Raw genomic sequence first — 25,864 nt, forward strand, 5'->3', positions numbered from 1 at the left:
TAAAAATAGAAAATTAAGTCATTTTAGGGGCCTTGTGTTTGACACAAGTTTTAGAGTATTAGTCTAGTTCAAAATTTTAACTAAATGTAACTGGCTATGTCTTGTTCATAGCAGAAGCAAAGTAGTGGCATGCCTATAAAAGGTTCACTGTGGCAATTTTTTTTCTTAAATAAAGTTCTGTAAGGACCATTGATTGTTATTCCTTGTACAGTACTTACAGATTTAAATGTTTTTAGGGAACTGAGAAGTAATCGGAGATAATACTACCTTTTTCCTGAAGTACGAAACTGTAGTCCCAGATACACAGTTTGAATAACTACACCAAAACTGGTAAACAAAGGCAATAATTTCAATGTGTTTGCCCTCACTTAGTACAAGAACTATGCCACAGATGTGTCAAAGATTAGGTTGACAATCGCTGAATTATCCTTTAAAATGATTTATGACAGTGTTTCCTAAAAACCAACAAAATATGCAGAGGTACTCCAGGACGATGACTGGAAACCATTGCTTAATGGGAATTGGTTCAGGGAAATATGCCCATAAGCAAACAACCATAAATCATATGCATGCCCACTCAGACACTAATTCACTCACTCTATCTCTCTCTTTTTACACCCACCTTTACATTCTGTTTATGATGTGAGCTCCAAAATATAACCCCTTCTATCTAGTTATCTTGTTCAGTGTCCTATTAAGAACCACTTGAGAGAGATATCTGTGTAGGGAAAATAAAGCACAGCCATTCAAGAACAGTCACATTATGTCTAAGAGATAGCATTGTGTAAGTCTATGTGGCACAGTCAGGTTGATTTAATTGCAAAAACACTATAAGGAAGATAAAAGCAGATGGATTGAAGGCCATCCATGTCAGCAGCTGTATGTGCTGTACTTAATCACACTGATAATCTCTCTCCAGCTCCAAGAATATCCAGCAGATGGAGCTAAGAGCTTAGCTTTGAAGTCTATATGCCAATGAGTGGCTAGTCAGTGAACTGCCATCTAGTGCTTGCATTCTTAAAAAAAGTCTGGCTTTCGCAAAAAGTCTAAAGCTTTCGCTTCTTTCTTTTTCTGATAAATCAGGCACAAAAACGTCTGCCATTAACTGCACTGCAAGTTTAGTCTTAAATCAGTGGTGCCTTTACAGCCATGGTAATGCACTTCTGAGGGAGCACATAGGCCTCCAGGTTAAGGCTTTGGTGGAGGAGGTGGAGTGTGATTAGGGGGCAGAATATCTCCATTGGGCTCCTTGTGCTCCAGCTTGGTGGGGCTAGTTTTGGGTGTTTTCTTTGCTGCCAGTCTTCTGGGACGTCTCCTCTTGGCCTTGTGCTGTGTGGCAGACTTGGGTTCGGGCATATCCAGCAGTGGATCCAGGTGAAGCTTTGTACTGATGGCATCTGAAGACTCATCAATATAGGCTAGATTTTCTCCAAAGTAATCCAAAGGTTGGGAGAGTGTAGCGTCTGTAGGCATTTTAGGGAGTGGACCAACTTCCCCATTCCCTTTTTCTGGCTCCCTTTCTGACTGGGTCGACTCTGACCCTGTCTCAGATTCCTCAGAGTCTGACTCATTGGATGACGTAGAGTATGAGACGGAGGATCGAGATCCAGATTCCCTGTCCAACTGTCCGTTTTCCCTTTTTCCACCCTCTCCGGGGGCCATGCCTGAGGTGCTGTGGCTAGCTCCATGGCTGCGGGGGCCACGACGACGCTTCCGCCGGCGACGTTTGAAGGATTCGTCCAGTTTGCCAGGGATGCGGAAGTCCACAGACATGTTCTGGATGTTCTGGGTCCAGTCAGTGGCATGTGCTCTCAGCTCTTCCATCTGAGAAAGGAGAGAACAGACATGGAGATATATTACCTTCCTTTACAGAAAGAAAGATGTTACTGCACGAACATAAAGAAAAGGATAAGATTAAGGTGGAAAAAGAGAGAAGATGTGGAAGAACCAGAATAGAAAGCAATGCTACACAATGGATAACATGAGAACTGTCAGGTGTGTAACAACATGTATTTGAAGTGTATGATGGCCAGTCAAATGATGGAAAATGTTCACGCCAATATACACTGTTTTTCTTGAATTCATATATATACATACATATATATGTATATATACAGTGGGGAAAAAGTATTTAGTCAGTCACCAATTATGCAACTTCTCCCACTTAAAAAGATGAGAGAGAATTGACATCATAGGTAGACCTCAACTATGAGAGACAAAATGAGGAAAAAAAAATTCAGAAAATCACATTGTCTGATTTTTAAAGAATTTATTTGCAAATAATGGTGGAAAATAAGTATTTGGCCACCTACAAACAAGCAAGATTTCTGGCTGTCACAGACCTGTAACTTCTTCTTTAAGAGGCTTCTTTGTCCTCCACTCATTACCTGTATTAATGGCACCTGTTTGACCTTGTTATCTGTATAAAAGACACCTGCCCACAACCTCAAACAGTCCCACTCCAAACTCCACTATGGTGAAGACCAAAGAGCTGTTGAAGGACACCAGAAACAAGACTGTAGACCTGCACCAGGCTGGGAAGACTGAATCTGCAATAGGCAAGCAGCTTGGTGTGAAGAAATCTACTGTGGGAGCAATAATCAGAAAATGGAAGACCTACAAGACCACTGCTAATCTCCCTCGATCAGGGGCTCCACGCAAGATCTCAGCCTGTGGGGTCAAAATGATCACAAGAACGGTGAGCAGAAATCCCAGAACCACACGGGGGGACCTAGTGAATGACCTGCAGAAAGCTGGGTACAACCTTACAAAGGCTACTGTCAGTAACACACCACGCCGCCAGAGACTCAGATCATGCAGTGCCAGATGGGCACTTCAAACTTCAGACAAGCGTGTCTGAAGTTTGCAAGAGAGCATTTGGATGTTCCGGAAGAGTATTGGGAGAATGTTATATGGTCAGATGAAACCAAAGTAGAACTGTTTGGTACAAACACAACTCGTCGTGTTTGGAGGAGAGTGAATGCTGAGTTGCATCCAAAGAACACCATACCAACTGTGAAGCATGGGGGTGGCAACATCATGCTTTAGGACTGTTTCTCTGCAAAGGGACCAGGACGACTGGTCCGTGTACATGAAAGAATGAATGGGGCCATGAATTGTGAGATTTTGAGTGCAAACCTCCTTCCATCGGCAAGGGCATTGAAGATGAAACGTGGCTGGGTCTTTCAGCATGACAATGATCCCAAGCACACTGCCAGGGAAACAAAGGAGTGGCTTCGTAAGAAGCATTTCAAGGTCCTGGAGTGGCCTAGCCAGTCTCCAGATCTCAACCCCATAGAAAACCTTTGGAGGGAGTTGAAAGTCCGTGTTACCTGCTGACAGCCCCAAAACATCACTGCTCTAGAGGAGATCTGCATGGAGGAATGGGCCAACATACCAGCAGCGGTGTGTGCCAACCTTGTAAAGACTTACAGAAAACATTTGACCTCTGTCATTGCCAACAAAGAATGTATAACAAAATATTGAGATGAACTTTTGTTATTGACCAAATACTTATTTTCCACCAATATTTCCAAATAAATTCTTTAAAAATCAGACAATGTGATTTTCTAATTTTTTTTCCTCATTTTGTCTCTCATAGTTGAGGTCTACCTATGATGTCAATTACAGGCCTCTCTCATCTGTGGGAGAACTTGCACAATTGGTGACTGACTAAATGCTTTTTTTCCCCACTGTGTGTATATGTATATATATTTGCAGCTGTGTCCTAACAGAAACTGTTCCCAAAGATTCCACTAACTTCATGTTCACCTTTTAAACAGACACCAACATTCACACAAGCAACTACACAAACACATCTTAACTGCTGTTTTTTTGAGCATCTAAAGTAGCTAAAGGAGGTATTTCTGAGGAGACTAATGATAAGATAGTTCACTTGCCTAAAGGGAGGTCAAAGGAAAAAACAGGAGATTCAAAAACTGGTGTCATTTAAATTATTAAGATACAGAGAAATTAGGACTCCTAACAAACTAGCAAGACCTGGTAGACCACCAAAACTGTCACCATTAGATAAACAGTGCTCTAAATCTAACTTCCGTTCTGAAACAATCCACAGATGTTTCTGTCCATCTTTACCATGTGAGAAGACTGTAAGAACTTAATGCCAAGGATCTTAAAGGATGTGTAGCTGCCAAGAAGCTGTTACAAAGATCAGGCTAAGAAAAGGAAAGGCTAAAAAAAGAAAAAGAAAAATTGTGCTGGAATGTGGAATAAAGTTTTGTGAACAGATGAGTTTAAATTCAGGGACTACTGTAGGACCACTGCTGATCAGACATCATTTGGGTGGTGGCTCATTCTCAGCACAGCAGTGACACTGACATGGTGCGTGCAGCACTGCTGCATTCTTTAAACTTCCAGATCACTTCATTAGACACAATCAACTTGTACACACTGTACATGCAGCAATAGATGTGCTAAAGACAGTAACTCTTAACCTACAAACTGCAAAGGTATGCTATATGTTCCAATAAACTGGCAGCTGAGTATAGAGAAAAACACTGTGAAGTTCTCTCAAGCCTGCCTACCTCAGCACGTGTCTTTTTAGACAGGACCCGTAGCCAGTTGCCAATCATGGTGAGGACGGAGGCGAAGTAAGCCAAGCCAAGTAAGATCCAGAACCACACCAAGGGTTTGTACCAGTGGTCTGTCCCCTCAGCCCCACTGTCACCTGAACAAAAGGGTTTAAAAGTAGCGCAGCTCATGGAAAAGGGCTGAGAGCATCAATTTTGGCATTACTCATGCATCACACTCATCTACTGGGGCTGAATGCAATCAAATCCTCACAGCAACATTCCAATCTCTAGTGTAAAGCCTTCCTAAAAGAGTAGAGGCTGTTATGGCAGCAAAGGGAGGACAAACTCCCTATTTAGAAGAATAGAGGATTTCTACAGACTTTTGGACAAAAGGAATACCTTAAGAGTACTTATGGTAAACAGCATTTTAGATACACGTACACACAAATCAGTGTTTTGGTAGTTTAACCATGTATTGAAACCAGTGTACTGTCCTCTATGCCAGGGGTTCTCAACCTTTTCCACCTCAAGGCCCACCTGTTTCTCACTAGAAGCACGAAGGCCCACAAGAAAACAAAACTCAACATTTTTGCTTATAAAAATGCTGTTTTTGGGAAATTCTCAACACTGTGATATGTGGGTGCCTACTTTTGCAATATGTGAAGTGTATCAGTGAACATGAATATCAGCAGAATATTGGTGTGAGTGGACAACTGAAAGGTCAGGACAAAAAGGACAAAAAAAATGGACAAAGCTGCCTTTGTCCACTGTTATTGTGGGGTATGAATGTTACTAAGTGTCTGAAAACAGTCAGTTCTATTTTCACTGATTTTTATGACAAAGTGCCATCACAGGCCCACTATGGACCCCTGGCCTCCCTCAGTATAGGTCCAAGTACCACCAATGTGTGTTTTGAGACCCACTTGAGGTCCTCGGCCCAGTGGTTGAGAACCCTGTTCCAAGCCAAGCTACAGAGCAACTATAAATGGGTTCTGTATACAGTAGCCAAGTAAGATCCAGAACCACACCAGGGGGATTGTACACCAGTGTGGTCTATCCCCCCAGATCCCACTAATCACCTGAGCAAAAGGGTTTAAAGGTTTAAAGGTAGCACATCTAAGAGAAAAGGCTGAGGGCGTCACTGAGATAGCAACAAGGTCAGGCACTACACAGCTGTGGCTGAACACTGCCTTTCTGTACTGATGTAATGCCCAGAGATTAAAGGACCATGCTCATTCCATGAAGGTAGTGTTGTAATGAAACACATTAGCAGTGTGGAAGGTACCTGCAACATAATCCCCAAAACCCACAGTAGTGAGGGTGATGACCACAAAGTAGGCAGATTGTAGCAGGGTCCACTTCTCCACCTCCTGGAAGACCAGTATTGGCACAAAGACAAAGAGCACTAAGCCCAGCAGGATGGAAAGCACAGCAGAGATGACACGCACAATAGTGGGGCTCACTTTCCACTTCTGAGAGCATCAATGAAGAGAACAGAAAAAAAAATCAGGAAGGTGAAAAACATAAACATTACTGTACATCATTTTAGTCAGCTCATAGCTGAATATACAATAAGAAAACACTGTATATGCTAAGAAATACAGAGGTTTGGACCCTCCAAATTGAAAGTATTTTTGTTTACCATTCTAAAGGGATACACAAAAACATTGCTACATCTGTTGAAAATATTCTCAAGATATTTTTTTTTGGAGGGGGGTTGTTTGAGTGCAGAAGAAAGGCAAATAGCTAACAGTACTATTAGAAAGCTCAATATCTTATTGTAATTATTTAACACATACCTGTAGTAAGTGTAAGGAGAAAGTTGATTACCTAATGACAGAAATAACTCATGATGACAACAACCTAAAAGCAGAAGTTAGCAAGGTAGGCGGCTCTCTAGCTGGTGATGGCTCTCAGTTTGGCTTCTTTTCTCTTGCTTAAAGGGTTGAAAAAACATTTTTCCGATTTTTTGTTTTTTGCTTCATCTGAGCTCCGCACCTGTCTTTTATGTTGTGTGGACATTTGAAGATGAAAAGACAAATATAAATGCTTCAAAATTGCTTTAAATAAAATCTCTTTACATTAACTGATACTGAAAGCAAAGAACGGTTTTGCACTATAAAATTACCAGTTTGGAGACACTTTTGACAATACATTTGTCGTAGTTTTGATGTCTTGGTTCCACTTCTAAAATGTGGAAAATAGCCAAATTAAGGGCTCATTCTTCTGTGAGTAGATGTGCAACCTTTGACTGGAATTTTATTTTTCAATCTTATTTTTCATAGCACATATATCATTTGGCTCATGCAGTATCTATTTTCTTTCTAACAGTTATTTATCTGTAGTGTAATGATTTTCTCATCATCATCATCATCATCAACTCTCTCTCACCAGGAACAGCATCTCTATCTTAGCCACAGCCTTCCTTAGCCCAGTGCCCAGATGGTCGCCTACCCCGGCAAGCAGGAACCCAAACAAGGGGATTCCCACCAGGGCATAGCAGATACAGAACAGCTTGCCCCAATCTGTCTGTGGAGAGATGTTCCCGTAACCTGGAGGCCACATAGAAACCTAGTGTGATTTGAGGATCAGATATTTATAGAGAACTTGCGGGGTGAACAAGCCACAGAATGCAGAGGCAGGCCATGTCCCTGAGGTTAAAATGGAGCTGGGCTCATCCAGCAATGTGAGAATGCCATACCGATGGTAGTGATGATGGTGCCGGAGAAGAAGAAAGCGCTGGCCAGGTCCCAGCTGCTGCTGAATGTGCTGTTGTTGTTGTTGTTTGTGGGATCAACCCCTCCCTGAATGGCTTCTGTAATGTTCTGCAGAGACATAAAAAATAAGATACAGTGTTTAGAGAGCAACCGTATACCGAACAGGTTACAATAAATGAAATTTCCATCTGCTTGATCAGATTCTTTCTAATGTGATATCACATGTAATTGTTCTCTGTGATTATAGCACTAAAAAGATCACGTAGGTTAAAGTCATATTCTTTGACCTAAGGTCAGGTCACAAGACCTTAACACTGGATATGCAGTGGATTTATGGATATGCATTAATTTACTATAAACTGTCTGTTCCTATACTTTTGCCAACCGAATGTTCAAAGTTGTTTAACACATGTAGATGTGAAGGTAGTAAAAGCTGAAATTCTGATATATTGTAAAACCCCAATGTATTCAGTGAATAGCAAACAAAAGTATCAGTCTTGCCAGTCTCTCTTGCTGAAAACTTACAGAAAATTCTTGAAAGTGGTCTATAATGTATTTTGGAACAAAACCCTTCATATGGTCCTTATATTTCCTAATCTGATATGTTATTGTAGTATTGTCTGTTTGCTGTACTGTGAATCTCTTTACCCTTAGGAATTCCTGTAGATTGTCAGGGCTCACGCAGGTGTAACTGTACAAGAATTCAACGCTGGACTCCTGCAGACTATGGAGCAGAGTGTTGTATTTGTCTTCCTCAAATGGGGCCTCCAGTGTGTTGAACACCAGTGCCCCCATCACCAGGTAGAGCAGCACGGCCGTCAAGATGGCCAGCAGCGTGGAGCAGCGCATGGCTATGCTTCCACTCAGGCCAGAGGCCTCCCACTTCTTGCCCCCGCTGCCGGCACTGCTCCTATCTGCACCGAGACTGCATGAGAAACAACAGTGCATTGAAGAGAAAGTTCAAAACTTTTACTGACCAAAAACATCCAATATTGTTGACAAATCTGCCTGATAATAAGTTCTTGTGCATTTGAGGACTCTAAATGCATTGCTGGTTTTGCTCTAGATGACAGTGGAGAGATCTGGGTTATGTAGTGCTCAAAACAGTTCATCTGAGCTTATGAATAACAAACAGTAAAAGACCATTTAAAAACGAGGAATAGTCAGAACCTCAGAGCTCCTAATAATAACATACCCAGCTATACCAAAGTAACATTTGATGTCTATGTCTGCTTAGACATGGTGCCAGTAATGAGGAGTTTTGGAGTTCTGACCATGTTATGGTAAGACTAACACCCCATCCTCTGGTAAGGAAATTTTTAGTTGTTAAAAATTACTAACATTTTCCTGGCATACCTGAAAGACATGCAATACAATTTCAGACACTCCTAAAGTGGTCTGTGACAGACTTCAAGCTTGCCTTGATTAGAAAATTTGTGGAGAAGAGAATTGCCACCCAATAATGTCTTGCAGGTTTGTCAAACACTAGAGGGCGCCCAGAACTAATCCAAATTGACTGGGTTAATTTGAGCATAATCATAATTTGTAAATGCTTAAACCTCTTAAAACATAAATAAAACATTTTAACACCACTGATATATTTTTGAGTACTTTATAGGTCTTTAAAACAGCATCTAATGTATGTTAATAATGTCAGTGAGTGAACTGCTTCAATCAGCTCATCAACCAATCATCTTTTAGTAGCAGTGTGACGAACAGGTTTATTAGCAGGGTTTTCTGTTCTTACAGAAGTATATGATTGTAGTGGGTGAATGTTCAGAAACCTCTACATGAATTAAGAAAATATGTAGTTATTTATTTATAAGTTGCTTATATTTTAAATGACTAAATTAACTGCTTTACAATTTATTGCCGTTCTACTTGAATTATTTAGTTTAGGTCATATGTATAGAGTGTTGACTGAATATATGATGCTGGCTATCAACTAATGTTAGCTGGTAAATCTTGCTAGCCATCCTGGAGGGTTACTAGCTAGCTCTAATATGGTAGTTAAGCTACTACTAGAATTGAATTGAATTCAGAATTATCAGCCAACTGTGTTTTGCACACTGTGGAATTAGACCTCTGCATTTAACCCATCCGTGCAGTGAAACACCCACATACATGCACACTAGGGGCAGTGAGCACACCTGCCCAGAGCAGTGGGCAGTCCATGGCACCCAAGGAGCAAATGGGGGTTAGGTGCCTTGTTCAAGGGCACTTCAGTCATGGACTGTCAGCCAAGGGGATTGATTACCAGCAACCTTCTGGTCAGAGGGCTGGTTCCCTAACCTCCAGCCCACAACTGCCCCCAAGAATTTCACTTGCAGAAGAAAATCAAGTTAAAACTAGCATTCATTTAGCTATCTTTAATGTGTTGCACAGTTCAAACAATAGCTTGCATGAGAGATACATTTAGCTATCATGTATGTATTGTATAGTTTACCAACTAGCTTTTTAAGATTAAGTTACCCTTATTAGTCCCACAACAGGGAAATTTCACCTCCACATTTAACCCATCCATGAAGTGAAACACCACATACACACTAGTGAGCACACTTGCCTGGAGCGGTGGGCAGCCCAATCTGCAGCGCCCGGGGAGCAGTTGGGGTTTAGGTGTCTTGCTCAAGGACACCTCAGTCATGCGCTGTCGGCTCTGGGGATCGAACCGGCGACCTTCCGGTCACAAGGCTGGTTCCCTAACCTCCAGCCCATGACTACATATTTAGAGACACGGGCAGTCATATACATATAGTATAGATTTTTAGTAAAATATATAAAATGTAGCAGCATCTGGAATGTCAGTCTTCAGTTCACTGACATACTCAACTGGTTTATGCTATGTAGCCAAGATCTCTGTAGAATAAAAGAAGCCATTTAAGCTTTTCTAGTGTAGTGTTTTTGCAAGCCTACAATACTGCTGACTATAATGAACTCCTATTCAATCTAGCATCATGTGCCTTAATTGAAGTGTTAATCGACATACCTCTCCCTCCCGTTCCTTCTGTTCCGCCACCTCCAGCTGCGCCCGTGGCTGAGGATGGAGTCTCTAGAGCCGTAACTGACAGGTAAGTCCTCACAGTCAGACAGAGGAGACACTGATGATGCATATGAAAAGCATATAATAAAAACAGAGCTTTACTAAAGGTGCATAAATGGTCACAACTGAAGCAAGCTAAATCTGGTATGATGTCCTGTTGGAATTATTGGCATATTATTTTGAAACTGTCATGCATAAACTACTCAAACTATCTACTCAGGGCCAGCTCCACCTAATAAGCAATGTAAGCAGCTGCTTAGGGCCCCATGGCCACTAGGGGGACCACTAACAACTTCTAAGCTATTTCTGTACCATTATAATGTGTAACATGCCTGAGGGAGGGGAAATAGCAACTGCTTAATGACTCAAAAAAGAGTGTGGACATCTGGAGCTGAAAAACAGATGATAAAAAAAGGTGATGAGGAGAAAAGGCCCTGTGGTTTTAATGTTATGATGTTTGTTTTGGCTTTTAGTTTGACAACAAGAAGTAGCTAATTTTGGGTCTGTCTACTAGAGCAAGTTTCACAAAAAAAAACCCAAAAAACCAAAACATGCCGTTAGTTCATTTTACAACACCAGTAATGACTTTCTCTATTAACACAGTTTTATATACTCAGGCTGTGATTAATCCTCATGCATGTGCACATAAATGTGTGATGTGTATTGCAAACAGCTGGAAGGAGTTACCACAAAAGAAGGATAATTAAATATTACCTTACTTGTGTTAAGTAAAGCATTTATAACTGGGTTATACTTATGAATTTATGTAGTTTGGACAGCTCAGGGTAATCATTGTAATTGATTAGCCTTTAATTACACAGTATATCAGCTAGCATGATGGAGGACACCCAAGAAATCTTGCTTAGGGCCCCTGAAATGCTAGAGTCGGCCTTGACTCTTCTACTTCTCAGGAAAGGAGAAAATACGCAATTAACAACATCACACCACACAGTGTGAGTGTGTGCTATTTCAGGACAGATTTGTTAAAGGAGTGGATCAGATTCATTCCAATATTTGATCCATAATTTTCTGCTGATATCAGCCTGATATGGATGCTTGGTATCAGATTGGTGCCATCCCCACACAAAACCTGTCTGCCTCACAGCATAGTAAAACACTGGAAACAACTTTTTATACTCTAAATGCCTGTCAGGCAGTAAGCAAGTGCATTTTTGGCCCTTTTAATTTGTGGTCAGGCTGGCAGCTCTGAGACAATTGTGGATGCACCTTTACAGAGCAATGTTGTGGAACTGCTTTGTGTGGGGAAAAAAGACAAAGATGCACCTGTCTCAGTAAAGTGTACATGAACTACGTGGTGTTAGCACAGGCACTGTTTGACATTAAAAACACTGCACTTGGGGTGACTGACCTGAGAGACTCTTGACCACAGTTGCTTCCCATTTAGCAAAAAGGGTAAGAACTAGGAGTGTAATAATGTGTTGCATTGATCCGAAGGGGACAATTTAATTGCATTGTAATATTATAATTGATTATAATCTATTAGATTGCTATTCAATAAAGCATAGCAATGTGCAAAAGTCAGAGACCATCAAAAGTAAATGTGACTCTGATAGGCTACATCTCATCCTTGAGAGAGAGGTTCAGATCTGAAAAAGTCCACATTTGTTTCTGACCATCCTTCAACTGTGAGAAGACAATTCAACACTATGAGTCTGAAAGGATGTCAAGAAGCCGTTACGGAGAAAAAGAAAATCGGCATTGTGTTTGGGATGACTTGGATCGTGAGAAGCATAAAATGCTACCAACGTCTAAGACTGAACTTTGGAAAATTGTAAAAAAAGATCCCTGTACATTTTAGAACACTGAAAGAAAGTCTCTTGAAAAATAATGGAAACTATAATGACAACAAGCACACTAAAATCAGCATTTTCATAGTATATATAGCTATTGAGGCTCCTGTTGGAACTACAATTGTGAAATACTATTGTGAAAATATGGTAACATCTTCTACAGTGAACACACTTCTGTAGATTTGTTAACTTATTTTCACCTAGCAAATCAACACAATTTGATCTAATTTGGGTGTTAAAACTATTGCGTTTATATTAGTGTATTAGTAAAAATAATTCTGAATCATACCAACATAATTGTTCTTCAGGTCGAAATTTGATGATGAATTGAATCGTTTCCTAACAACTGTATTCAAGTCAAATCATTGCCAGGTTGGACCTTTACACCCCTAATAATAATCTGTTTATTAGAATCATGTCATAAATGTGGAGGTGCAGAGGAGGAGATGCGATCGATCCTGCACACCATGGAAAAGTCATGTCAGCTCGGCGTAATCACCCAAAGTGCTAAGAATGGAACTGGATTGCCATACCATTTTGACAGCTTAACGACTCCAGATTCGCACAAAGGAACAAAGCTGAGGGTTAATGTGGTGGTCTGCCTCTAGGGCACATAGGCTCTTGTGTGAGGAAGAGGTTTTTAATGTTGGAGGACTAAACAATCCAACGACATGTGTGCAGTAATTTGTTTTTAGTATGGGGTGAAGATTGAAGGTAGTAAGCCTACACCCACGGGATGGAATTGAGGGCAGTGTGTGGTGGACTGTGAGTAGTGTGTAGAGCTGAGTGTTTGTGTGTGTGAGAGGGATAGAGAGGTACAGAGAGAGAATGATCTCAGTAGGTTTAAATGCCAGGGGCAGGGGGGGCGGGCACATTTCTGTGACAGTTTATTGGGCTCAGGCTGATTCAGAGAGCAGAAGGAGCTGCTGACGCTTCAGCTGCAAGATCAACATTAAAACTCGCAGAAAGAACTATATACCACTGTGGGCTTGATGTACATGCAGAATTGCATCCTGTTCTGTCATTACTCCACCATTTTTTGCTGTCACAAAGCACTATTACAAACTACAGTTGTGTGCCAATTTTAAACACCCCTGGTCTGATTACATGTTTTGTTGATTTTGTAGGTTAAAATTAACATATACTCGGCAGGCAACTAACTTAGACAACATTTTAGCTACATTACACTGGCTAATTGCAATACACTTTTATTAATTTGCTGAATTTAATGGAATTTAATTAATGTAATGGAAAAAAATAAAATATATGCGTGCAATAACTTTTGCACAAGCCACATTTTATGTTTTATTTTTCCCTAAGTTACACAAATACACATTTTTTTTGCATTAAAATTTACAGAAGTGTGTACTCTGTACAGGATGTTTTAACACAGCTGTTATTTTCAAATTAACATAACATGTAATTTGACCAAACTTTTGCACGATGTATATTATTAAAGCCGTAAGGCATGTAGCCAACATATTAACTTCCCAGCAATTTTAGACTAATTCTAAGTGCTGGTTTCCAAGATATGGGCTAAATTGTAGTGTCAACATTGAACCACCATTAGAAATTATTTGTAGTCCAAGACCAGGCTTAATATCTAGCCCAATGTTGTTTAATCCATAATGACATAGTAACTATCAACAAAAGAGAGCTATGATTAAAATGATAATGCTCTGCATATAAAAAATACAGATGTATTGATTTTAGTAAGCTATAACTTATTCCTATATCCTAGCATTGGTTTGTACACAGTATCAACAGCACTTAACCCAATACGGGTTGCACAATCGCCATAAAGCTACACAGACATTACCTCTGATGCACTACAGATCCCACACAGTGGAAGCAAATCACTTCATGCAATATTATTTGAATTCACATTAATCCAGGTATAACAGTCTACACTTTAACGCAGTGTTAAGAGTCACCACAAAGCAGCTCACTTAGACACACACATGCATGCACACATATGTCTGTGTCCGTCTCCTACCTCAACGTAAATGGTCCAGGAAACTGAGAGTGGTTACCGCAAAACAGCAGTTCCTCTGTCCAGGCTCTTACTACTGAGGGTGTGTGGGCGTGTGCATGTGTCTGAGACTGTTGCTGACTGCCCAAGAAATGAAAAGATACTCAATCAAACTGACTGAGATGTGAGAGTGCCCTGGAGAAAGAAGGGCTGTGTGTGTGTGTGTGTGTGTGTGTGTGTGTGTGTGTGTGTGTGTGCTTGTGTGGAAAAGGCAGGACAGGGAGGGGGGTGGGAAGGGGGGGGGTGGTAAATAGGTGCTACCAGGAGGGAGAAAGAGACAAATGGTTAGAGAACAAGAGAGAGAAATAAAGGGAGGGGTCAATGCAGATATTCTGAGCCTGACTGAGCTAACTGCCCCTTTGATCTGTCTCCGCTTGCTTCCTGCTGTTTCTTTTAACGCACACAGTGCCTGTGGTTTTTAGGGATGTCCTATGAAATATTCAGGGAAGAAGAGAGAGGGAGACAGGGACCCAGTACACCCAGCTCACCCTCATCGCTGTCACAGTCTATTTAACTTGCACTCTGTGAAATGCCAGAGGGAATGCCTAAGTGAACGCAAGGACCAAAAAAAAAAGAATTATCTGCAGTTTACAGACTCAGAAGCTCAATTCGTCTCAATAAACAGCCCCTATCTCACTTTTGAGAGATTGCATGTCAACATATTTTCCATTGCAATCATTAGAAAAACTCAGAACTAATATACAGTGGCATAATTACTTGGAGGGGCGTGGTGGATATTGGTGGGCAGGGGTGGGGCCCATGGTACAGGGGTGCCTGAGGCAGCTGGCCCCTGATTTGTTTATCGGGGCCTTTAGACTTGGACTGCCCAAAAGGAGTACCAAGAGATTGTCTGGCTGGCAGCCTGACTGGTTAGTTGGACCGTTCAGGCCTGTGTTGACAACTTCACGAAAAGTGTGCAACAGGTCAGTCTTTAGCCTCCTCTACTCACCTGATCACTCTAGCTTCAGACTGTTTCTCTCCATCAGGAAATATCAAATTAATCCACCACCGACTGAGGGGAAAAAAAGCAAGTAAACTAAGTAGCTAATAAAAGTTAGCTACCATGACTTAAAATTTTAAGTTTATTAAACAAATAGTAAGTCATCAATACTTAAAACACTGTTCAGTTCACTTCAAACTTCACAGAATAAAAAGGACAATGCTGAGCTCAAATTTGGCAGTTTTTTTTTTTTTAACAGTAATGATTTAAGTTCATCTTCTACTGTACTTCACTGTATTTTTATTTATTTGTATTTATTTAAATGTTATATGGTAATCCAAACAGGTAGTCTTACATAAACATTTAATGTTATACAGTGGGTGGAGTGGCATGTTTGCGAGCATCAACTCATTTGAGAAAAATTACAAACATATAAAAGCATTACATTTATACATTACATTACATTATATTTAGTAAGTAAATTTGGCTCATTTAATAAAACAGTCCATAATAAACTGCAGTCATCAATTACATTACACATCCAAACACTTTTTAATTATTTGACGGTAATTAAAGTTTTTTTATGGGGGGCCCAATAATTCAATCATTGTTTTTGCACTGGGACTCATAAGACCTAAGAATGGCACTGATAAAGCAAAAAACCAAATCAAAACAAACAAAAAAACAAACAGCACACTATAAGGAAAAGAGAACTAAAGCAACTAAAATTTGTGCTTCAGGTAGGAAGCACAAGCAGCTTAACTGAGTTTAGTCAAGCCAAACATTATTATTATTATTTATTTGGTTAAAAATCAGGACTGCTGTGTTGAACAAAACATGTTCTTCATCAGTCTCAACACTTCAAGCTGCACACTGTAAGATTTGTGGATTTGGAGACCTCTCTGGTGGAAATCCATAATTACACACAATGTGTGGAAGAACATTTTGAAATTCGAAATTGTTGTGTTTCAGACTTCTTCCCAAAGTGGATGATATGATGATTGCAAGCATTTTGAAATAGAACGCAAAACCTGGTGAAGGGTGTCTTCAGAGGATGTAAATGAACTATTTACTAGTGTCATCAGTATACTCCTGATTTGGCATTTGAAACATAAACATTGAGCCGGTCCTTCTTTTTGAGCTTGTATGTGTGATGTTAAAACCTAAAGACATAAGACGTGGACCGGAAAACTTTCATACAATGTGACCCAACGCCTCTGATATTGAATTGATTATTTCAGGCTTTACAGGTCAACTTGCAGCAGCATATCACTGCTGTCGGAACAAAACCTCATATCTCCAAAAGAAAAACTTTACAGGAGAAGGAAAAACATACTTCGTTTTTAATGTAAGTCAATGCAACCAGACTTTTTTCCAAGTCATTTGAGGTCATTTCTTTTGGTCCATTTATCATGAAATTTACACACAATGTAAAAGGCAACAGGCATTTTCAAACTATGACAAAAACTGAAAAGCGACAAAATGGAGAAAAACAAGGTTTTAACAGCAGCAATATGTACATTTTAGAGTGAGTTTACTCAGCCTGACTCAGTAACGCTATGTCTTTCAATGTCAACAAAAGAATTGCTTTAAACATTTAAAATAAGTTTTGAACTAATTTATAAGGGTCACTGAAAGTTCATCAACATATATGAAATAACTGAAAAAAATGGGCATAAATGAAATAAATCTCAGAAAATTGGGTTCTTTACCTCATATTGGCCCTCTAATTGCTCCTGGAGCATAAACCTCTGCCTCATAGTTTATCTTTCTCTCTCTCTCTCTCCGTGTACTGATATACTGATACTGGTTGAGTGAGTATCAGTGTTACATTTGACAAGTGCCAGGGTGCGTGCCTCAGGGAGCTTTGGGTAAGACATGCCATTTCTGCTGTGGCCTTGCAGACGCAGCACAAGCCCATGGCTGAGACTCTTTCCAGCAGCCACACACTAACACTGATCGGAGCGCACTGCTGTTGGCCATGAGGCTGTGTTTTCCAGAGCTATCTGATTTAAAAGCCACCGACTGCTCAGACACAGTTGTAAACAGTCAATGTTCATCTACCTCGCAGACCTTCTTTGGGCTGACAGGCAGAAGCAGACTGCAGACAAACCACTATTCAGAATTTGCCATGGAATGTTATTCATTTCTATTGCAAGCAGTTATTCAGGAATTCATCTTCTTTTCCCACAAAAAAGTATAGTACTGTGCAACACCAGAGACTATTTATTTATTTAAAGTGGAATTCTACCAATTTTTCAAAATCCTTGAGATGAAAACGATCACTCAGAGTGGTTTGAGTAAAATGGTTAATTGTGGAGACTTTTAGTCAGATTTCTTCACAGTGGTGGTGATAGGAACCAGTGGTCACTGTATCTACAACACAAATATAGACATTTTATTCACTATCCAAAAGAACTAAAATAGTGGAACATCTTGAAAAATATGTTTTTCTTGGCACTATTTTTGCCTGACTACACCCTGCATGTACCGTTCCACTATTAATGGATTAAAATAAATACATTCAAATACATTTTAAGCCAAAACTTTATCAAGTTTTATCAATTTATAAATAATGTCTCAGGCATCAGGCAGCGTATTCATATTCATATTTCATGTAATAACTTTCTATGAGGGAGCTTTTAGAGGTGGATGTCTGGTTCCATCACACCTCTGTGAACAATTCTGGCTCAGTAAGTTTCTCTAGAATAGAGCACTTCACACCAAACCACTCTGACTGATTTACATCTTACTCACTTAATTATGTAGAATTTTTGAAAAATTGGTGGAGTTTCCCTGTATTTCCAGACAAAATGGCGACTAAATACAAGTTATGTATTTTTCAGCATTAGCTAAAAACAGAAAATAGAAGACGGCACAAAAGCTTTTAACAACTAAATATATTTTTTCAGTATTTATTATGTTCGTCCTTTGCCTTTGTTAGTTTATATTCTATCTATTCAAGAGATAACAAGGGTATTTTCCTGCACCTCTGAAGTTCAGCTTTAGAACTTTGTGGCATTTTTCTGCTTCTCACAATTACAAATTACTCATCTCTCCATAAATCTTTACTGCACATCTCAGATGTCCAGTTTTAGTGTTCTAGTGCAAATTTTCTTCTTTTCTGTTTATTTCCTTTTCTCAGCAAGGGTTTCTGGGCAGCATCACATTCTTTTGGATTCATACAGTTCTGACAGTAGAAGGATGGACAGAAACACCTGTGGATTTAAAGCAAGAGTGAAGCTTGATTTTCTCCTCTATCTCAAAGATGAAAGCTTTAAGTGCTGTTGTGATGGTGACAGTTTTGGTTTTCTACCAAATCACGTTTTCTCTATATCTTTTCATGACTGTACTTTTGGTGGCCTTTGAGTTTTGCACAGTACTATAGTTTATTGAACATTATTAGGATTGATTATAATGAATTCCAAAACCACAATCCATTTGAGTCGTCACCTTCAGATCAATGCATCAATGAACTATTATACCCTTACACACTATTACCCTTTTTGTTGAATAGAAAGCAGCTGTGGACAATAGCCACTCAGGTCGGTCAGCCCAAGTGCAGTGATTTTATTGTCAAACAGTGCATCTACTCACACCATAACATTGGAAGGAGAGTGGAGTTAAAGTGTTACTGACAGATTTGATATTATAGTTTGTGTTGGAGGCTTTCGTGTAATTTTGAAAAATTAATCATTTGCCCTTAATGACTATACAATTTGACTACAAGTGAAAGGGTAAGTGAAAGGCTCTGACTTTTGCATTATACAGTATATTTGATCATCATGAATCCCTGAACCGCTCAAAATCCGATGACATTATTACATCCTAAAGCTCACTGTTCATAAACTACATGGGCAAGAGTGCAAACTAGCTGAGGTGTTTGTGATTTATAGAAGAGTATAACTGATGTTTTAATTAATAGTAAGTAGATTTAGCTCATTTCATAAAACAGTCCGTAATAAACTGCAGTCATCAATTACATCACTGATGCTCTATTATTCATGATGAGGTATTACCTATCTGCCACATCTGCAAAAATGGCTACAACATCCACTACTCATACCAACGGTCTCCTTTACATACTCCAACTCTAATCCCCTCTGCTCTGTTCAAATAACTTGTCTTAAAGGGGGGATAGCTGCCCTGGGACTATCATAACTACTGGTGGGAAAATCAGCCTGTAATAGGCACTAAACCAGTAGGAGATGATGGAGGGACGGCCTACTGTAGCAATGCAAAGGGGTTTTGACTGTGACCACAGTGCACTGGCCTTCCATACATGAAAGTAAATAGCAACTGTTGCCACAAGCAGTTCTAAACAGCTGTTAAGGGAGTCACATGACTTTTGGGCACATAGTCTACTTTTTTTTTTTTTTTCAAACAAAGCTTTCGTCATGTCATGTCTGGCTTTTGTGCTAGCTTTGTATTGTGTGAAGCGGAGGACAAGAATCAAATTGGATTGTACTGTATTAAGCAGAGTGGCTCCATCTCTGCCCGGCTGGGCTTTGTAATTAACTGATGTAGGGCTGTGCTGTTTACACTGGGCTGTGGTCCATCTCCAATAAAATTGAAATATGCTCAGCTCTTATTTATTTCAAGCAAGCTTGGATGCAAACTGTTTGCTAGGCATCAAAATATCCCCTTGTTACTATCTAATGGGACAGGGGAATGAAGTTTCCTTAACATGCACCAGTTCATGCACTACCTGCTCAACTACTGTGACCACTAAAGGATCAGGGCAACAGGAGCCCACACAAGCACAAGTTTAACAGGAAAACAATGAAATATATCCTTACAATCTTGATTACAACTTAACTTTAAAATTTCCTTTTAGGAAAAGAAAACATTCTTAAATTAATATTCCAGTGTTTCTCAGCCTAATCTCTGTCTGCTGTATCTTTAATGCATTGATGATTATTGGACAATCGTTCTGACACATATTCCTTTACGTAGTAAAAGAACAGAAAACCTATTCATTTGACGCTTAAGATAAAAGTCAGTGGCTGATCTGCTGAAGCCTGGTTTTACACACTAAAACAATCAAGCAATTTTAGTCGCTTGAAACTTACGTGGAACTAAATTGCACTTCAGTTGCATAATGTAAAGCCCATGTGTCAAGCACAAGGCCCGTGGGCCAGATCAGGCCCATGACGTGGTCCTATCCGGCCGGCAAAAGTATTTTAATACTCTTAATATTACCCTGTTTCATAATGCGCTGCACTACAGTCCCCAGCACTGCAATGTAATGTGTGCTCTGACTCTCCTCCCCCAACAATGATCTATAGTTACACCTTAATTCTACACAATTTAATGCAGTTCCACACCTGTCATATCACCAAGAACACTAGCTACATTTCAGCTGCAGTTTAACCAACATAAACACCTAATGTTAGCTCAGCAGCACAAGTATTAATAAACATGCAGCAGAGAAAGGATGCTCAGTGTCTGGTTCAAGCAATTAAGCACGTTTAAAAGATTGAGCTCATTTCAAGTGTCCATGTAATATTTCAAGGTCTACTACAGGTGCGTGTATTTTACTGCTGAGGTTCTGGCACAACATTAATTACAAATGAAATTTTAAAAAAAAATTTCTAGCCCACAGGTTAGTAGAGATTTCTTTAGAGTCTCTTTAGTGGTTTAGTTTGACACCCCTGTTATAAAGCCTCCTGCAACTCACCTCCAAATGTCTCAGTTCTGAGAAACAAGTGTCCCGAAATGGTGATTACGCATCACATTATCACATTGAATGATATACTGTTTTGTGGATCAGTGCACAAGAAAATAAAATAGAACATAGTTCACTGGGTGGTTGAAAAGGAGACCAGTGTTTTTTATTCTGTCTGTTTCCTGAGCTTTAACAATGACAGCTATTTAAACTACAGCTATATAAACAGCTGGCTGCCTGTGCCAGCATTTACTCTGCTTTTTCAGCCTGCAGTTATTGTGATTTACATAACCCAGTTCATTTTCTTCTCTTTTGATGGCCCCTAAAATTTTCAAACAGAGCTCAGATTCATGTTTTGAGCTTCTTAATGAACGTCTTGTGCTACTAGGATGGGTTGCGTGAAGCATCCAATAGGCTATGAGTGTAATGGCTACTGAAACATTAGTTTTCAAACACTAACAGATAGGATAGGAAGACAACAAATAAATAAATAAACAAACAAATATATATATATATATATATATATATATATATATATATATATATATATATATATATATATATATATATATACACCTGCCACTTTATTAGGTTCAATTGCTTGTTAGCACAAATAGCTAATCACCCAATCACATGGCCGCAACTCAATGCATTTAGACATGTAGAGGTGGTCAAGACAACTTGCTGAAGTGCAGACCGAGCATTAGAATGGGGAAGAAAGGGGATTTAAGTGACTTTTAACGTGGCGTGGTTGTTGGTGCCAGACTGGCTGGTCTGAGTATTTCAGAAACTGCTGATCTACTGGGATTTCATGCACAACCATCTCTAGGGTTTACAGAGAACGGTCAGAAAAAGAGAAAATATCCAGTCAGCGGCAGTTGTGTGGACGAAAATGCCTTGCTGATGTAAGAGGTTAGACGAGAATGGGCAGCCTGGCTTAAAATGATAGAAAGGCAACAGTAACTCAAATAACCAACCAAAATCTCTGAGGAATGTTTCCAACACCTTGTTGAAAGTATGCCATGAAGAATTAAGGCAGTTCTGAAGGCAAAAGGGGGTCCAACCTTTTACTAGCACCTAATAAATACTATACTACTATACTATAACCTAATAAAGTGGCCAGTGAGCATATATATATATATATATATATATATATATATATATATATATATATATATATATATATACACACACACATACACACACACATATACATACATACATACATACATACCTACAGATAGATAGATAGATAGATAGATAGATAGATAGATAGATAGATAGATAGATAGATAGATAGATAGATTGTGTGTGTGTGTGTGTAGTGGAATGCATTGCTTTTTAATTACTTTCTGTAACTATCAGCTTGTACAAATATTATGTTGCACTATGTTGCCACTAGAGGGCCCCCTAACAATTTTTGTGCTATACTGCTATGTTTTCAGTAGTTTCTTATAGTTTCTGATACAAAACATCTATATTAATACTATTGTCCTCACTCAAGCCCAGCTATTTGATTTTTTCACACACATTTGTGCATATTTTATTTGGCATAATTGTACCACTCATAGTGCAAAGTCCACAGAATGTGAACCAAGGGCAATTGGTAGTTTAAAAAAAAGGGGGGGTTGCAAGGTTTGATTTAACAGTGATATCATCCTACATACAGTTTCTAAATGCACCTTGACAGCTGCTCAAGTGCCCATACTCTACAGCCTGATTCAGTTTGCTATGAACTTTTACACCCACTTTGCTCCTTCAAAGCAATTTGCGTGAGAGCCTCCAGATCTCTTCGCCTCCAGTCCAGCTGACCGAGATCCAGCAGCTGTGAAACAGGAGCCTTATTACTCACAGAGCCAGTGGCAGTAAATCAGCACTGGCTCACACAGATGCATATGTCAGATTTACGGCTATGACTACGAAGTTCGGAGGGTAAATATAAAAATTGATTAGTCAGTGACAAATAAGGACTGGCTTATTTACAGAGTTTTGGGTGGAGTTCTAGTATAAGAAGAGCACTTTTGAATAAAGATTTGAAAAGTGACGGCTGAGAGACTGAACACTAATGAGATCAGAGTGAATTCTTAAACTTTATAATCAGGATTAAAATCCAAATCTCAGTATGTTTCACTTGCTTTGGAAGTACTTTCCATTCAAATGCCTTAAATTATAATCTAAGATAAAGCGATAACAGCCTTTGCACAGAGACTGAATGCTCATGCACTGAAAAAGTGATTACTTTCCTTGGTTCCAGTGTGTACATCATATCCACATGAATAAAATATATATCATCAAGGTGTGAAAGCCCATTGTGCGCTCATTTGTTTTTACAGCATTGCCTGAAAATCCTTGGTATAAGGCAACTACTTTTTTCATCTATCCAACCTGAGAATCTCCAGGTCATTCTGTGATATTTATAGTTTTTCTTTATTTAGATTCTTTGTCTCATCATACAGTCATATAAGTCATGTATGTATGTATATATGTCATATATATATGCACCCTTGGTCAAATGACTTGATGAATGTTTTGTTTTCTAAGTGAGAATAAGTTACAAGGTCACACACATTTTAACACGCAATTTGATGCATATCAACACATTGGAAACAATATGAAAAATAAAACACGGCATGTGCATAAGTCATAGCACATTTTATATTCTGGGGAGGTTTTTTTCCCCAATATATCAGAAGTTGCAGAAAAAAAATGCAGAGAAATGTCTTTCTGTTCCTTTAGAAGACATATTTACTTAGTTTACTTCAACGAATCATGTCATTTGAACAGGGTTGTTCAAACTTTTTCATTTGACTGTATATAGTGGTGATGGGATAAATGATCATAAAGTAAGTTTTCTAAATGAATAATATGAATGTTGGCTGGCCTCATGATGTGTCCACTACATCAGAAAAGGGAACAACTCACATATCTGGCCAATGTGAGCATTCATGTTCTAAACTGTCTTAAATATGAATATATTTTCACTTTTGTCCCTGGCCTATATCAAACTGGCTATACTGCTTTTAAATCCATCCTTGTTCACGCATTATCAGTTCTCTTGCATTCATAGGTATAACGATTGTTTCAAACATTTTAACCAACATAATAGTGGCCATTTCTAGGGGTCATGATAGTGGTCAATCCTTATTTATTCTAAAGTGCTTACTACATTTCCAGAAATCAAATTAGAGGAACCGTGGCATTTATTGATTAAGCCAGGCAGACTCAATAGTGCCTGTACAAGCAAGTTCAGAATCCCAATAAAGAATTATACATGCATTTGTCACTTTGATTTCCCCCCAGTGAACCATTCTTACACAAAACACAACAGGCCGTATCTGCATCTGCATCTGTTTCAGCGACATATCAGTTTGTGTTCTCACTTTGACTCATCCTTCATCACAGCAGAACATCTACTGCCACTGTTCTGTAATGAGTGATGAAAAAATGGTGCTTTGAGTTTAATGGATTCAATGTGTACATCATTACAACATGAATAAATAAAACCATACATCTCCAGGAGATGGAAAAAAAACGTGATTAACTTGTAATGAAACTTTTTTCCCCCCAGTAATTTTGGACCATTTCTGTTGATCAGGTCATCATGAAAAGACAATGCGAAAGGTAACTGGACTTTTCAAATTGTTCAAAAAGGTAAAAATTACCAAAATGGAGATTTTGCAACAGGAACAATAAGCCACATCAACACATTTCTGTCTTTCAGTTCACTAACTTTTGCCAGTAAATGTGCTGACGTTAGATATTTTGTACATTTATCAATATTTTATTTTATTAATATTGTTTCAATCAAGTAAATTCAACATTTTTATATTATAGCATATTACTGTGTTTGTCTATTGTCTGTGGTGTTTGTCTTAGAGCTACTGTTTACTTTAAATCACATCAATTATTGTACCAAACATCCTGACATAACACTTGCACAATTAAAGTGTTGAGATCTTAAATGTACATAAAATATATACAATACCTCAACTATATATAAAATTAAAGCATGCTGTAGGAGAGGGGCTTAAACAAGAAATATATTTGTTCATTACAAAGAATTATTTCAGTCCACTCTTGCCCAAGCACCTTAAAAGCTGCTCTGTGAGATGAGCCCCACCTTTTTGAACAAAACAGACCAACACACATTATCATTGATTCATCATTATGCCATAAAACTCAAGGATGCTTTAACTCAGCTCCTCTTCCTTCCATGCTGCCTTAAATTTACTTCACTCAAATGTGTACATCACTTCCACACAAATAAAATACACTCTTTAAACAGCTGGTTCTTCAATGATTCTTCAGTAAAGACAGTGTTTCTATATGCAACCATGAACACCCAAAGAATCATTTGCATGCTTAAAATGGTTCTTTTATCTTTAGCCCAGCTTGTAAACCTTTTGGTGCTATATAGAACCATTTTCAAAAAGGTTCTATATAGAAGCATATACAGCACATTCTCCATCAATCTGACGAATGCTTTCACCATGCAAAGAATCATTGAAGCATGCAAAGGGCTCTTTAAGTCTTTATGGTTCTATATAGAACCATTCTCTTTCCTAAAGAGCCCTTGAAGAAGAGTGTATATTACATCAGCACCATGTTGTCTTTCAGTTTATTCAATTGACAACTGTGGCAATTTCATTTATTTTATTCATGTAAAAATTTTCACTGTAGCATCTACAGCATGACACAAACAAACTTACTTGTTCCCGTGATTAGAGATGACGGTGCACTTGTCTTTCTCCTTTGATTCGTCTCTGAATTGTTTCCCACGTCGACTGCAGGTCAAAGCTGGAAACAAACAAACTGAAAGACAACAAAGCAGAGAAAGCAAGAAGGTGATACACAGTGTGACTGCCGGATGATGCTGTGAGGACTTCATCAGACAGGCCCAGAGACAAAACAGAAGAGGCACCATTGGGATAAAACTTCCAGATTGATTAAACACTAATGGCTGTGTTTAACATGAAAATAGAAAGAGCAGATGTGGAGGAAGGAGGGAGGGAGCATATAAGAGGAAGATGAAGAAGAGGGGGATGATCACTTATCTCCCATCCTCAAAGCTTTTACAATTAAGCCTCCTTTCTGCTACTTTTTGATGATGCATGGTCTTCTAGG

The 25,864-nt window shown here is 39.1% G+C and overlaps 1 protein-coding gene and 1 long non-coding RNA gene across 3 annotated transcripts in view; one reads left to right on the forward strand and one right to left on the reverse strand.

The window, feature by feature from the left end:
• Window positions 1-8,046, forward strand: part of LOC108439770 — a 13,840-nt gene extending 5,794 nt beyond the window's left edge. The window contains exon 7 of one of the 2 annotated variants that reach the window (XR_005131618.1): window positions 7,904-8,046. This is a non-coding gene — a long non-coding RNA (uncharacterized LOC108439770). Of the gene's footprint in view, window positions 1-6,926; window positions 7,009-7,903 lie in introns of those variants that run through there. The other variant, XR_005131619.1, reaches the window with a different exon arrangement.
• The window catches only part of LOC108439783 (potassium channel subfamily K member 4), a 25,830-nt gene extending 282 nt beyond the window's left edge, over window positions 1-25,548 (reverse strand). Inside the window, exons 1-8 of the mRNA XM_037545808.1 lie at window positions 25,450-25,548; window positions 10,236-10,347; window positions 7,898-8,174; window positions 7,234-7,357; window positions 6,924-7,084; window positions 5,818-6,004; window positions 4,545-4,687; window positions 1-1,824 (exon numbers count right to left, since the gene is read on the reverse strand). The exon at window positions 1-1,824 is cut by the window's left edge and continues 282 nt beyond it. Of these exons, the coding sequence (XP_037401705.1) occupies window positions 1,189-1,824; window positions 4,545-4,687; window positions 5,818-6,004; window positions 6,924-7,084; window positions 7,234-7,357; window positions 7,898-8,174; window positions 10,236-10,347; window position 25,450 (1,641 nt within the window). The 5' untranslated portion in view covers window positions 25,451-25,548 and the 3' untranslated portion in view covers window positions 1-1,188. The remainder of the gene's footprint in view (window positions 1,825-4,544; window positions 4,688-5,817; window positions 6,005-6,923; window positions 7,085-7,233; window positions 7,358-7,897; window positions 8,175-10,235; window positions 10,348-25,449) is intronic.
• Between the last annotated feature and the right edge of the window lie 316 nt (window positions 25,549-25,864).

This window comes from Pygocentrus nattereri, chromosome 16 (genome assembly GCF_015220715.1).
Source record: "Pygocentrus nattereri isolate fPygNat1 chromosome 16, fPygNat1.pri, whole genome shotgun sequence".
NCBI lineage: Eukaryota > Metazoa > Chordata > Actinopteri > Characiformes > Serrasalmidae > Pygocentrus > Pygocentrus nattereri.